The following is a 15,806-nucleotide window of genomic DNA, read 5'->3' as shown; positions in this document are numbered from 1 at the left end:
GAAATAGAACATGAATTTCTGGTCATAATGTTAAAATGATGTACCACTGGGCAATCATATATTAAACAAATACAAAGGTTTTTTTTTTTATTGCCATGGAATTTCCCTTCGTAACATCAATCAGGCTGGGTTCACATCACGTTTTTACCAATACGGGACCGCATACGCTTGGGGGAGCTAAAACCTTGCGCTCCCGTTTCCCTGCCGTATGCCGCCCGTGTGTAAATCATGTCGATGAGCCGACTGGAGTGAAACGCTGACTCTGTTCGGCGCATTTTTGCTCCGTATGCGGTTTTCCCACAGCACTTGAAACCGTAGTCGACCACGGTTTGAGGTATGGTGGAAAACCGCATAAGGGGCAAAAATGAGCCGACCAGAGTCAGCGTTTCACTCCAGTCGGCTCATTGACATGAATTACATACGGGCGGCATACGGCAGGGATACAGGAGCGCAAGGTTTTAGCTCCCCCGGCCGCATGCGGTCCCGTATTGGTAAAAACGTGATGTGAACCCAGCCTCAGACCATAGGATTCTTAAAAAAGATGAGTGCCTCCAGCTCTGGATTTTGCTATCTGATGCTATTAAAGGCTGTTCACCTTTATTGAAGTTTCATTAAAGGGATTGTCCAGCAAAAGGCAAAACCTGAGTATAATGTCAAAAGGTATAATAAATTATTTACTAATATAATGTTATAAGCTGTAGTGCACAGATCTCTGTATATCAGCTGTGCTCTCTCCCATGTAGCTATAATATCACGTCACATTCAGAGCTCCTGTTTCTGCTCCCGCTCCCCCTCCTGTCTGCTCGGGAAGAGACCAGTAATGTGAAGAGGGAAGCTCATAATACTGCTTAATTACTGTTTACTAGATTTTAAAAGGGGTACTCTGGTGGAAACATTTTTTTTTCTAATCAACTGGTGCCAGAAAGTTAAATGTTAAAATTTGTAATTTACTTCTATTAAAAAATATTAACCCTTCCAGTACTTATCAGCTGCTGTATGCTCCAGAGGAAGTTGTATAGTTATTTTTTACTGTTGTCACCTCTGTCCATGTCAGGAACTGTCCAGAGCAGGAGAGGTTTACTTTAGGGATTTGTTTCTGCTCTAGACAGTTCCTGACATGGACAGAGGTGTCAGCAGAGAGAACTGTGGTCAGACAGAAAAGAACAACTCAACTTCCTTTGGAGCATACAGCAACTGATAAGCACTGGAAGGATTAAAGGGGTACTCCACTGGAAAACATTTTTTGTAATCAAGTTAAACAAATTTGTAAATTACTTCTATTTAAAAATCTTAACCCTTCCAGTACTTATCAGCTGCTATATGCTCCACAGGAAGTTCTTTTCTTTTTAAATTTCCTTTCTGTCTGACCACAGTGCTCTCTGCTAACACCTCTGTCCATTTTAGGAACTGTCCAAAGCAGGATAGGTTTGTTATGGGGATTTGCTCCTACTCTGGACAGTTCCTAAAATGGACAGAGGTGTCAGCAGAGAGCACTGTGGTCAGACAGAAAGGAAATTCAAAAAGAAAAGAACTTCTTGTGGAGCACACAGCAGCTGATAAGTACTGGAAGGATTAATATTTTTAAATATAAGTAATTTACAAATCTGTTTAACTTTTTGGTACCAGTTGATTTAAAAAAAAAAAAAAAAAAAGTTCCACCGGAGTACCCCTTTAAGGCAGAAGAAAGAATTTCTCAGTCACTGTAGTTTCCTTCAGAACAGGCCGTAATATGAGCTGCGATCTTCCCGTCAATGGTCTTGTCCTAAGCAAACGGAAGGGGAGAAGGAAGCAGGGATGGGAGCAGCCTGCTTTCAGAGACTGTGAAGGGATGTCACAGCTACAAGCCAGACAGTTCAGCTGATAATGGAAAGATCTGTGCTTTATGGCTGAGAACATTTTATTACCAAGTTGCTTTATTATACTTTTTAACACTATACACTTGTTTGTCTCGCTGAACAACCCTTTTGAACATAGACGTGCTCAACAAAATCAAGAAAAGACATTCCTACATGTTTCAGGCCCTTCTTCCAGGCTGACTGCACTGTGTATGTTTATTGACCACAAAATGTCCAGTTCAGGTTTTCAATAGGAATTTTTTTTTTTTATAAAAGCAGAAGTCAATCTGGAAAGTCCTTCTCATATGGAAAGGGGTAAAGGCAGGTCAAGAGACCCTCCACTCTTTAAAAAATGAAAGCAAATATGGTTCACCGGTAAAAGCCACATGGGCAAAAAACTCATTGCAAACAAAACACTTATCAATGAAAAGAATGTCAAGGAAATGTGCAAAAGGAGGATAGTCTTACTTTACAGAGTCGTGCATGGTCTTACAGACATGGAGGAGAGCATTCAGAATAACTGGATCCTTAGTCACCTCCTGCTGGTTTCTAGAGGGTAAATACAAATTCCATGATAAACTTAAGTTTCGTACACTATCCAACAAGAAGAATCTATGCTGCCAGAAAAAATATTCAGCTTTTTGAGATTACAATTCAACAAAGCTTCATTATAGTCCCATTGTTGCATACGTATGTGTTAATAGTCACTCCTTGTATGTGTTAGCGGAGTCGACCAACATGTCCACGGCAAAATAAAATACTTAAACCTATTCACAGTACATGTGCATTGCTCTAATAAAACGGGAGCCTGATAGAAAGCTTCATGGGAGAATAAATAGTGGTGAGCTGGAGGTATAAAACCCACTGTCTCTAAAACTCTATGCACAATATACCATACGTTATGTCTTTAGGGGTCATATGGCATTTTTCATTTTAGTAGGCACTTCAAGGCCCCAATGGCTGAAAAGCTTCATACACATATGGTCTTCTGCTAAGTTTTTAAGTGAACTTTACAGGGGTACTCCACTGCCCCAGCGTCCAGAATGTTTAGTTCAGAACGCTGGGTGCGGGGGTCATGATGTCACGGCAACGCCCCTCATGACGTCACACCCCCTCAATGCAAGTCTATGGGAGGGGGCGTGACGTACGTCACGCCCCCTCCCATAGACTTGCATTGAGGGGGCATGGTGTGACGTCCCAACGCTTGAAGCCCGTACCCAGCATTCGGAACTAAATGTGGAACCCCGGGGCAGTGGAGTACCCCTTTAAAGATGATTTCCAAGCTAAAATTATTATTAATCTATTCTTATGTTAGGCGATCAATATCAGACAGCTCTATACATTGTGTAAAGGCTGTGCTGGGTTACTGCAGTTCAGGTCCCATTGAAGTGAATGGGAGCTACAGGGCTACTGAAGAAAGGGTCAATGGTCACTCAGAAATATGTCTAGTTTACAACCAAACCAACTACTCCCAGCTAACTGGTCAAAAAGTATACTGTTTGCTATGGGTCTCCTATATTCAGTCATGAGGAATGCTAGTTGAATGTGAAGGCCTGCATACAACCACTAGCAACTACGTATAAAGATTCTGAAAAGAACATTGTAAGTGAATATATGGTGCATGCGCCATCCCAAAGCCGGAGCTAGCAGAGACCGAGTACCTGGCAGGTGAAAGGTGCATAGGCGCTGGTCTTTTTTTTCCAGACTACCAGCCAGCCACTTCACCACTTCAGCACAAATGGTGACATTGTGGTGACAGAAGTACAGTAGAGACCAAAAGTTTGCACACGCCTTCTCATTCAGAGTTTAATTTATTTTCATGACTATGAAAATTGTAGATTCACACTGAAGGCATCAAAACTATGAATTAACACGTGGAATTATATACATAACAAAAAAGTGTGAAACAACTGAAAATATGTCATATTCTAGGTTCTTCAAATTAGCCACCTTTTGCTTTGATTACTGCTTTGCACACTTTTGGAATTCTCTTGTTGAGCTTCAAGAGGTAGTCACCTGAAATGGTTTTCACTTCACAGGTGTGCTGGTGTGGAGGAGGAGGTGTGATGGTGTGGGGGTGCTTTGCTGGTGACACTTGGGGATTTATTCAAAATTGAAGGCATACTGAACCAGCATGGCTACCACAACATCTTGCAGCGGCATGCTATTCCACCCGGTTTGCGTTTAGTTGGACCATCATTTATTTTTCAACAGGACAATGACCCCAAACACACCTCCAGGCTGTGTAAGGGCTATTTGAACAAGAAGGAGAGTGATGGGGTGCTGCGCCAGATGACCTGGCCTCCACAGTCACCGGACCTGAACCCAATCGAGATGAGTTGGACTGCAGAGTGAAGTGCAGAGTGAAGGCAAAAAGGGCCAACAAGTGCTAAGCATCTCTGGGAACTCCTTCAAGACTGTTGGAAGACCATTTCAGGTGACTACCTCTTGAAGCTCATCAAGAGAATGAGTGTGCAAAGCAGTAATCAAAGCAAAAGGTGGCTACTTTGAAGAACCTAGAATATGACATTTTTCAGTTGTTTCACACTTTTCTGTTATGTATATAATTCTACATGTGTTAATTCATAGTTTTGATGCCTTTAATGTGAATCTACAATTTTCATAGTCATGAAAATAAAAAAAACTCTGAATGAGAAGGTGCGTCCAAACTTTTGGTCTGTACTGTATATGGGTGAAATGCGCATAGTGCCATTTATGTTTTGTTCGGATCAGTAATTTTAAGACTATAGTTCTCAACTGAACCCATGCTATAAGCAGAACACAAAAGTAAACATTTATTATTCCTGTCACTGCTTATGAACTTGTGACGATTGTGTTGATAATAACATTATCTGCAGCCACTGCATAAGTAGATTTTTTATGCTTACCGTAAAATCTTTCTCGGAGGATCCATTGGGGGACAGAGACCGTGGGTATATGCTCTTGCCGCGAGGAGGCGCTGACACTAGGCAAACAAAAAAAGTTAGGCTCCTCCCGGCAGGCTATACCCCGCCTACTGGCCCTGAGCTCATCAGTTTAGTCTCAAAGCAATAGGAGGCAACCGACAAAAAAAAAAAAAAAGAAAAGAAAAAAAACAGCAAAAGTCAGAGAGAAACAGACAAAAGAAAAAAAAACTCAGAATCACCTCTTGGACAGAACAAACGAAAAACTCTACTCAAACTGTGGGTAGGCCCTGTGTCCCCCAATGGATCCTCAGAGAAAGAGATTTTACGGTAAGCATAAAAAATCTACTTTTCTCGGTCGGAAACCATTGGGGGACACAGACCGTGGGACGAACCAAAGCAGTCCCCGGGGTGGGGAGAAAAATACTCAACCCAAAATCAAGTAGAGGAGGATGCTACTGCCGCCTGCAACACCTTGCGGCCCAAACTAGCATCAGCCGACGCAATAGTATGTACTTGGTAGAACTTTGCAAATGTATGCAAGGACGACCAGGTGGCCGCCTTACAGACTTGCAGGGCCGAAGCCCTATTACGGAGAGCCCAAGAAGCCCCAACAGAACGCATGGAATGCACCGTCACCCGAAAGGGTGGCACCTTGGCTTTGCGGCGGTACGATTCCGAAATGGCCGAGCGAATCCACCGAGCAATGGTCGCTTTGGAAGCCGGAAGACCCTTACGACTACCCTCAGGAATCACGAAAAAGGAGTCCCCCTGGAGAAAAGAGGAGGTGACCGACAGATAAATCCGGACTGCCCGGACCACGTCACGGGTGTGAAGAGAACGCTCCTTGGCAGGAGAAGGACAAAAGGAAGGAAGAACAAGCTCCTCGTTAACATGAAAAGAGGAAACTACCTTGGGCAGGAAGGAGGGAGGTGGGCGGAAAACCACCTTATCCTGATGAAGCACCAAAAGGGGGGAACGGCAGGAAAGTGACGCCAGTTCCGAGACCCTCCGGATAGAAGTGATGGCAATGAGAAAAACGACCTTCCACGAGAGAATACGAAGGGAGGCATCCCTAAGGGGCTCGAAAGGAGCCTCCCTCAAGGCTCCAAGCACCAGATTGAGATCCCACGGAGGTGTGGGAGACCGAAAAGGAGGAGCCATGCGGGCCACACCCTGTAAAAAGGTGCGGACATGGGAATTAGAGGCCAACTGCCGTTGGAAAAGGATAGAGAGAGCAGACGCCTGACCCTTAAGAGAACTTCGGGTCAAACGTTGATCCAGCCTTGCCTGAAGAAAGGCAATAAGACGTGGAAGGGAAAAAATGACCGGAGAAAAGTCTTGCTCCTCGCTCCACCGAAAATAAGCTTTCCAGATGCGGTGGTAAATCCTGTCCGAGGAAGGTTTGCGTGCCCAAAGCATGGTACAAATAACCCCCTCAGAAAATCTGCGGGCCTTCAATACAGCGGTTTCAACCGCCACGCCGTCAAATGCAGCGACAGTAAATTGGGGTGGCAAAGGGGCCCTTGAAAGAGAAGATCGGAACGAAGTGGTAGGCGCAGCGTCACGTCGTCGGCCAGTCGGACCACCAGAATGGCAGAGACTCCCTCCGCCTTGAGTTTCCTCAGAACCCTGGGCAGGAGGGGAAGAGGAGGAAACAGATAAGGGAGTCGGAAGGACGCCCACGGGATGACCAGAGCATCTGTCGCCAGGGCCAGGAGATCCCTCGATTTTGCTACAAAGAGGGGAACCTTCCTGTTGAGGCGAGATGCGAAGAGATCAACATCCGGGGTCCCCCAAAGATCGCAAATCTGTGAAAACACCTCCGGGTGGAGAGACCACTACCCCGGATCCGCCGAGGAGCGGCTGAGAAAGTCCGCTTCCCAATTGTCCACGCCCGGGATGTGGATCGCCGACAGAGCAGGGACCCGAGCCTCGGCACTGAGGAGAATCTTGGAGACCTCCTCCATTGCCGAGCTACTCCGGGTGCCGCCTTGGCGATTGATATATGCAACGGCCGTCGCATTGTCTGACTGACCCTGAAGGAGACGTTCCCAATGGAGGAGGCAAAGGAAGATCGCCCGACGCTCCAGAATATTGATGGGAAGACAGGCTTCCCCGGGGGACCAGTGACCCTGGACCGTCATGTCCCGAAAAACCCCTCCCCAACCCATAAGGCTCGCGTCGGTGGTGACGATCTGCCACTGAAGGGGAAGAAAAGACTTCCCCAGAAGAAGAAGGGGAGAGTGGAGCCACCAAAGAAGGGACTGACGTACTGCCAGGGGCAGGAGAATCCTGCGATCCAGGGACAAAGGGGACTTGTCCCACCTGCCCAGAATGGCCAGTTGGAGGGAACGGTAATGAAATTGGGCGAAGGGGACTGCTTCCATGGCAGCCACCATACGGCCCAGGACTTCCATGCAGAAGCGAATCGGAACCAGGACGGGGCGTCACAGGCGACGGACCCCCACCTGCAGAGAGCGCCTTTTGTCCAAGGGAAGACGGACCTGGGCTACTGCGGTGTCGAAAAGGAGCCCCAGAAAAATTAGGGACTGGGAGGGGAGCAGATGTGACTTCTCCCAGTTGATGACCCAGCTGAAAGAGGACAGGGTGTGAAGTGTGATCTGCAGACTGTCCAAATTTTCGGACCGAGAGGGAGCCTTGATTAGGAGGTCGTCCAGGTGGGGAGGATGGAGATCCTCCGGCTGCGAAGGATGGCAATGACCGCCGCCATGACCTTGGTAAAGACCCTGGGAGCCGTGGCTAGACCAAACAGGAGCGCCACAAACTCATAATGACCCTCCGGCACCGCGAAATGAAGGAAACGCTGGTGCGCTGGGAAGATCGGAATGTGGAGATAGGCGTCTCGGATATCCACCTAAGAAAGAAACTCGCCCTGGTCCATGGAGTCCACCACAGACCGGAGGGACTCCATCCAAAAATGAAGGAGGCGCAGATGGCGATTGAGCAACTTGAGGTCCAGAATGGGACGGACCAAGCCCTCTTTTTTGGGAACGACGAAGAGATTCGAATAGAACCCTGATCCGCGTTCCCCCGGTGGAACCGGCACCATCACTCCTTGGGAGAGGAGAGAACGCAGAGCAGTCTGAAAAGCCGCCGCCAAGGAAGGGGAATGAGGAGGGCGGGATTGAAAGAAACGGTGTCTTGGGAGAGAAGAGAATTCTATGCGGTAGCCTCCTGAAATAACATCTCACACCCAGGCATCCTGGACTTGAGACTGCCATATGTCCTGGAAAAGAGACAGCCACCCTGCCACCTAAGCACACAACGCAGGTGGAGGGGCACCTTCAGGAAGAGGCAGGCTTACAGTTAACCGATTTGGCAGCGAAACCTTCAGATCGGTTGCCCAACTTCCATGATGGACGTGCCCTGAAAGAGGGTGCTCTACGAGGAGGCTGCGCCTGCTTGGAGGGATGACCCGGCGCCGTTGACCGAAAGGACCGAAAAGAAGTCGACTTCCAGCGGGGCTCAGAGCGCCGAGACCTGTTCTGTGGAAGCAGAGAACTCCTACCTCCCGTAGCTTCAGAAATTATTTCATCCAAATGTTTTCTGAAGAGGCGGGAACCCGAGAAGGGAAGTTCCATCAGAGACCTCTTCGACGCAGCGTCGGCGTCCCACGCTTTCAACCACATGGCGCGATGAATCGCAACCAAGATGGCCGAGGCAAATGCCGAGCAGCAAGCAGATTCCAAAGTGGCTGAACAAAGGAAATCGCCCGATTGGGAGAGCTGGAGAGCCGCTTCTGCCAGTTCTTCCCTGGAAATTCCAGCAAGGGCCCCCTGGCGGAGCTGGAAAGCCCAAACCGACACTGCCTTGGCCACCCAAGTGGAGGCAAAAGTGGGGAGTAATGAGGACCCAACGGCTTCGAATGCGGACTTCGCTAGATTTTCCATTTTCTTGTCCGCCGGATCCTTAAGAGACGCTGCATCCGCAAGGGGCAGCGTAGTGGACTTGGACAGGCGGGAGACCGGTGGGTCAACCTTAGGCGGAACCGTCCACTTTGTGACTAGGTCCTGAGGGAAGGGAAAACGTGTTTGCAACTTCTTGATTCCCTGAAAACGCCTCACATGGTGTTTCCAAGCAGCGTCCAGCACGGCGTTAAACTCTGCATGAGAGCTAAACGCCTTGGGAGCACGCCGTGATCGGCGATTGGAGACTTCTGGATCAGGATCCGAAGCTCCGGGGTCCTCCAGATGAAAGGTGTCCCTTATGGCTAACACTAAACCGTCCACCACATCGGACTTTGTAGAGTAATCCCCATGATCCGAGACGGAATCTGAACCTTCTTCCACTGCTTCCCCCGAGGAACGGGAGTCCGCGGAGGCAGCCCTCGCCGGGGGTGAGGGGGACCAAGGATGAGAGGACGGGGACCTAGAACGCCGACCCGGAGAATGACCCCTAGAAGCTGGGGTACGCCCTAGGGCCGGGGAGCGAGACCTGCGAAACGAGGGGCCGCCCTGGGCCTGTTCCCGTGAGGAGCCAGAGGGCGCTACCTTAGCGCCCTTAGAAGCACGGAAAAAAGGCGGTTCCGGGGAAACAGAGCGCAAGCCCCTAGAGCGTGGCAGGGATGACCTTTCCAAGGCCGAAGCCACCGACTTGGAGACCTTAGCCAATTCAGAAATCGACCGGGAAAGGGGAGAAACCCACTCTGGAGGAGGGGTGGTTCCCACGCATTCCGCTGAAGCCTCAGGGGCTCCAGAAACGGACGGCGAAGACAGTTTGGAAGAGCAGGCGGAACAGGAAGATTCAGTAGAAGCCACTGGAAATTTGGACTTACAATCCACACATGCATAGTAGGTGACTAGAGCCGTCCCCTGTCTGGGCAGTGGGTCGGGTCTGGGGTCGGAAATAGCTGGTAGCTAGGGACACCAGAAAAAAACTAGAGCAATCTCACCCGGTCTGTGTCCCAGTTCTGGATAAGCAGAGGCAGTCCCCCGTATCTCCTGCGTGAGGTAACCAGAAGGAGAGAGGGAGAGATAAAGAGAGAGCAGGGAGGAGGAGCCAGCCACCAGCAAAAGCAGGCCGCCTCCCAGAAGCAGCCTATTGGCTGAAAATTATCCCTGACCGTGCGCACCAGTGACCCCTAGGTGCGTGTGCTAAGCCCCCATAGAAAAATGCAAGTGGTGGGTGGTACAAATTCCAGAGGTCTCCAGATGTTGCAAGCCCACTAGGAACAATAAAAAGGAGTGCTCCTGGCCCCTGTAATAGACACACCAGGTAATGGGGCTGAGGGGAACAAACATACTCACCTAACACCATACTCACCTGAAGATGTCTTCCACCTGAAGATATCTTCAGCCAGAATTATGGATGCCTGCATCACGTCATGCTGCTACAGACCAGGACGAGCAGGGAAAATAGGGGGACCTGGACCCAACGGTACTACCCCAGGTGCTGCCCGTTGGCAGGAAGGGGTTAACGGTGCATTTGTAAATTATGTCCCGTGCCCCTTAGCCGCATATGGGGGAACAGGTAGCGCCATGCTCCTGAACCCCCACCTAAAAACAGTGAAAAAATAAAATGAATGAAAGAAACTAAACAGTCCCTAACTATAAAATAAGAAAAAGAGAAGACCAGGTCTGGAGAAAATCCAGACCTGTGTCTTTGCCTCCTAGGACACTAAGCTTAAACTGATGAGCTCAGGGCCAGTAGGCGGGGTATAGCCTGCCGGGAGGAACCGAACTTTTTTTGTTTGCCTAGTGTCAGCGCCTCCTAGCGGCAAGAGCATATACCCACGGTCTGTCTCCCCCAATGGTTTCCAACCGAGAAAATAAGATTATCTGAAGTCATTGCATTTAAGAAAGAAGCTATTAGCAGCTCAACTGCCAGACAGTAGTATCATGTCTCCTAAACTACTAAACTAAAAGTGACCATATGCCATTGAATCCCTGGTTTATTAATAAGTATAGTAGGTAGAAGAAATCCCGGCACACACGGATGGATGCAAAATCAACTGAAGTGTTTATTCACAAATATGCAAAGTAGTATAGCGGCTTACATTGTGAGTGGACAGGTGAGTGACACCCACCGGACCAGACGGTGCACCTTAAACGGCTATCCGGCAGCCGCTGAAGCAGTCAGCGCTGCCAGATAGCCGTTTATGCGATGGCCCCGACATAAAAAAAGCATTGTATGTTGAGTGGCCATTGCATGTTGAAATTATCGTATGTTGGGGCCATCGTAGGTGGGGGGGGGGGGAGGGTGTCACTGTATATGTAAAAAGTGAGCTCACTAGTGCTACCTAGGAGTGGGTGGTAGTGATAATATGTGTCACGTAATATGACGAGGTACAGGTGTATCTGTTGCCACCTTGTATAGATGTGGGTCCCTAGTTTCCCACATATGGTTTTAAACTAAATAAATAAAATATACTGTCGCAACTGTATATAAAAATTTTGTTTATTGATAAATAGTACGTAAAAGGAGGTATAGCACAAGATTCTGTAAAAAGTATATCGCAACTTGAAATTTCTTCAATTGCGTGATGAGTAAAATTTTCGGGCTAAAAAGAAAAAATTTATATGTGTGAGTCTCAAAAAATGTTCAATGGAAAGAAGAGTATGCTTATGAAAAACAGAGAGGGTTGTATTATACCCACCTAATCTGGTTGGCCTTGAATATACGCGGGCTCTTTTGTTTCTTAAATAGTTATTATAATGGCTGGTGAATACCAATATAGCTGTAAATGGGTGAGCAAAAAGAGTAATGTGTGTGTGTATATATATTTATATAGTTCCAATCCTTGGAGGAATAGCTGGTATATACGGGAATTCCTATCCTTTTTACAACATGCAGTTCCTATTGTATGAAAAACATGCAGGCCTTTAATTTGTATGCCTGTGTGGTGATTCTGGATGGTCCAATAATAGGACTAAGGTACATGTGGTCCCGGAATATCCTATAATCCTGGATGGTTACAGTCTGGGTCCTGGCGAGGTTCTTATGCATCCCAGATGAAGGAGGACAAATCATCCTCCGAAACACGTCTGAAGTTTCTTGGACCAACTGTACCTCCGTAGTGACGTCACTCACAGCTATCCACCCGCCAAACGGGCCACGCAGAGGAACTGAGCACGGTCGAGATGCCACAAGCCAGGGCAGTCTCCCGTACGGTTCCAAGAATCCAGTGACCATCTCCGTAAGAACCTCGCCAGGACCCGGACTGTAACCATCCAGGATTATAGGATATTCCGGGACCATAGGTACCTTAGTCATATTATTGAACCATCCGGAACACAGTGAGTTTTTTTCCTCATCACCACACAGGCATAAAAATTAAAGGCCTGCATGGTTTTCATACAATAGGAACTGCATGTTGTAAAAAGGAGAGGAATGCCCGTACATACCACCCATTCCTCCAAGGATTGGAACCATAAATATATATGTTAAGAAAAAGGGAGAGCAACACATTACTCTTTTTGCTCCCCCATTTACCGCTATATTGGTATTCACCAGCCATTATATTAACTCTGTCTCCACTTTGTATTATAAACAGCTGCAATACCCTACATACGGGACCACACACATACCTATTTAAGAAACAAAAGGGCCCGCGTATATTCAAGGCCAACCAGATTAGGTGGGTATAATACAAGCCTCTCTGTGTTTTTCATAACCATCCTGTTCTTTACATTGAACATTTTTTGAAACTCTCACATTTTTTATTTTTAGCCCAAAAATTTTACTCATCACGCAATTGAAGAAATTTCAAGCTGAGATATACTTTTTACAGAATCTTGTGCTATACCTCCTTTTACGTAATGTTTATCAATAAACAAAATTATTTTTATACACAGTTGCGCCAGTATATTTATATAGGGCTGGGTGTCGGCACCTCACTGATTTGATATTGATATCTTAATATCTTATACCAGGGATAGGTCATCATTTAATTTAGCCTGGAAAACCACTTTAAAGTTTTGAGGACATAAAGCTTTAGAAATCTCAACCAAAAATTCTAATGTATAAAATGCTTACTTGATAAACGCCTCCATGATGCATTTGCAAACCTCGACTCTAACACTTTCTTTCTGGAACATGTCCATAAATGGCAGGAATTTCTCCTAAAACAAAGATGTACTGTATTTAATTAGACTTCTAATAATAAAGAAAACAACTATACAATAGAAGAATTCAACAACATGCTAGTAATAGAACAGAGAACTTACCACAGAAAAGAGGATGGAGAAGTCATGGAAATGTGCAATGACTTTGGTAATTATAGACTGAAGCTGGAAAATAAAATTATCAAAAAAAACAACAGATTTACAAAGTCTTCAAAGCTTAAAAAAAATAAAAAATAAAAAAAAACATGTACAAGCAGGGAGATTAAAAGGGTATCCGCCCCTAGACATTTTAGCTCCTATCCAAAGGATAGGGGATAAGATGTCTGATCGCGGGGGTTCCGCCACTGGGGACCCCCCGCAATCTCCCTGCTGCACCCAGCGTTCGTTTAGAGCGTCAGGTGCCGCGCTGGAGGATGGTGATGAAACAGGCATGCCCCCTCGTGACATCACGGCTATGCCCCCTCAATGCAAGTCTTTTGGATAGGGGATAAGATGTCTAGGGGCGGAGTACCCCTTTAACCTCTTAGGGACGCAGGGCGTATGCATACGCCCTGCATCCTCGATCCTTAAGGACTCAAGGTGTACCTGGACGCCCTGGTCCCACTTATTGGGTTTAAACCGTTCTCACCAGCAGAGAACGGGTTAAACCCGGTGGGTCCCGGTTGCTATGGGGCAGCCAAGACCCACGGCTAATGCCGGGCATGGGCGATCGGGCCGATACCCGGCATTAACCCTTTAGACGCCGCGATCAAAGTTGATCGTGGCGTCTAAAATGAAAGTAAAAGAAACCCGACAGCTCAGCGGAGCTGATCGGGACTATCGCGACAAAATTGCAATGTCCCGATCAGCTTACCGGACGACAGGAGGGTCCTCACCTGCCTCTCCGTTGTCCGAACGGCAATCTACTGCTCCATGCCTGCGCAGCAGAGCGCCGATTACACTGATCAGTGCTTTGCAATGGCAGAGCAATGATCAGTGTGTGCAATCAGAAGATTGTATGTTTTTATAAAAAATTATCAAAAAGTCACTTCAAAACAAAAAAGGGCAGAATATAGAATATGTGATACAGTCCTAACCTCAGTCTGAGGAAAGGGATTTAGGAGTAATTATTTCAGAAGACTTAAAGGGGTACTCCCGTGGAAAAGTTTTTTTTTTTTTTTTAAATCAACTGGTGCCAGAAAGTTAAACAGATTTGTAAATTAATTTTCAAAAAATCTTAATCCTTCCAGTACTTATTAGCTGCTGACTACTACAAAGGAAATGGTTTTCTTTTTGGAACACAGAGCTCTCTGATGATATCATGACCACAGTGCTCTCTGCTGACATCTCTGACCATTTTAAGAACTGTCCAGAGTAGGAGAAAATCCCCATAGCAAACATATGCTGCTCTGGACAGCAGAGAGCACGGTGGTCATGATGTCAGCAGAGAGCTCTGTGTTCCAAAAAGGTTTATGTGGTGGATGCATGGAATAGCCTTCCTGCAGAAGTGGTATCTACAGATACAGTGAAAGAGTATAATCATGCATGGGATTGGCATAAGGCTATCCTTCATATAAGATAGGGCCAGGGACCATTGATAGTATTCAAAATATTGGGCAGACTAGATGGGCCGAATGGTTCCGATCTGCCGACACATTTATGTTTCTTACTTACAAAGTATATATGAGCACTGATCCATCAGCATTGCTGGCAGGTGATAAGTAGCAGGCACAGATATTTTACATACACATAGAGGAAACCTCCAGAAAGTTGGAGACTTCCTCCTTACTTTTTAGTCCACACATTTAAGCACAATTATAATCTGGCATGAACACAATACACAAATAGAGCATAATATTGTCTTGCTAAAGTAAAAAAAAAAAAGGTATTTAACCCTTATCTTCTGTTGGTTTTTGGTTCAACATTGTCAGGGTACCCATTCCCCCATGGTTTTCTTTGTGAGAAAGTTGCGAGCCTGTTTGCTTGAGTCGCCGCTTAATGGGGCGCTCCATCTACTAATGCTGTTTCACTCTAAAAGCCTCTTCCGGAGCCGTTCAGTCTTTCCCTTATCTAGTGTGTTTTCGCGCTTTTTACTTTTATCCATCTTGCTCCTGGGCAACTGTGATCTGATTTTGACCATTTGTACTTGTCCTGTTGTACCCACTATGCTGTTTTCCTTTTGTACCCTTTATTCTCCAATGCTTATTCAATAAAAATAATAAAAAAAATTAAAAAAAAGGTATTAAAATGTACTTAATTCAAAATAATACCTGTGGATAGGCTTCTTCAAATGCCCGATCCGGAGTCATATGTTTGATAACATCAGCCAGAATGGTGTTCACCTCCCTCTTCTGCAAACACAATAAGATTTAAAAATGTCACTGCCACAATGTACGGTGCCCAGTCAAATGCCAGTGGCAAAAAAATGACGGGTTTTTCCACAATAAATATATACGGCAAAAATGTCTGATTGGTGGAGGTCTGGCCAATGGGACCCCATTGATGCCTGTAACAAAGGGGAGAGCTATGACTTTTCTCCCAAACTGTTCCCACTGAGACGATTCAGCACTTAGAAATCCCTACTCACTGGAAGTACGTAAAATATGCCTACAAAGTTTAATTCTTAAAGGTTTATTCTATTGCTAGCATATTGGGTCCCACCAATCCGTGTTAGGTATTGGTGAACAATATGGACTCACGAAGTGCCTAAACAAAACCATTACTGGAACATGCAGAACACTAAAACATTTTATATTGAAGTGATATTTGACCTTATTAATTTAAAGAATGATTTAGTGCTGCAGCCCCTTGACTGAGCTAATCTCTTCCAAACACAGGACCACGTCTGTCCTCAGGTTGTGTGTGGTATTGGAGCTCATTTTTATTGAAGTGAATGGGGCCAAGTTGTAATACCATTCACAGACTGAGGACAGAGGTGGTGCTGTTTTGGAAGAAATTAGCTCTGTTTTTCTATCCATGTATAACCCCCATGAACCTTATAC

General features: G+C 46.3%; 1 protein-coding gene across 1 annotated transcript in view; it reads right to left on the bottom strand.

The window, feature by feature from the left end:
• VPS35L (VPS35 endosomal protein sorting factor like) overlaps positions 1–15,806 on the bottom strand; it is a 169,770-nt gene that overhangs the window by 56,188 nt on the left and 97,776 nt on the right. Inside the window, exons 19-22 of the mRNA XM_056535528.1 lie at positions 15,075–15,155; positions 12,928–12,990; positions 12,737–12,822; positions 2,304–2,384 (exon numbers count right to left, since the gene is read on the bottom strand). Coding sequence (XP_056391503.1) covers positions 2,304–2,384; positions 12,737–12,822; positions 12,928–12,990; positions 15,075–15,155 — 311 coding nt within the window. The remainder of the gene's footprint in view (positions 1–2,303; positions 2,385–12,736; positions 12,823–12,927; positions 12,991–15,074; positions 15,156–15,806) is intronic.

The sequence above is a fragment of the Hyla sarda genome, chromosome 8 (genome assembly GCF_029499605.1).
Source record: "Hyla sarda isolate aHylSar1 chromosome 8, aHylSar1.hap1, whole genome shotgun sequence".
NCBI classification, from domain to species: Eukaryota; Metazoa; Chordata; class Amphibia; order Anura; family Hylidae; genus Hyla; species Hyla sarda.
Note: the sequence above shows the minus strand (reverse complement) of the source record. Positions and strands in the feature narration are given on the sequence as shown.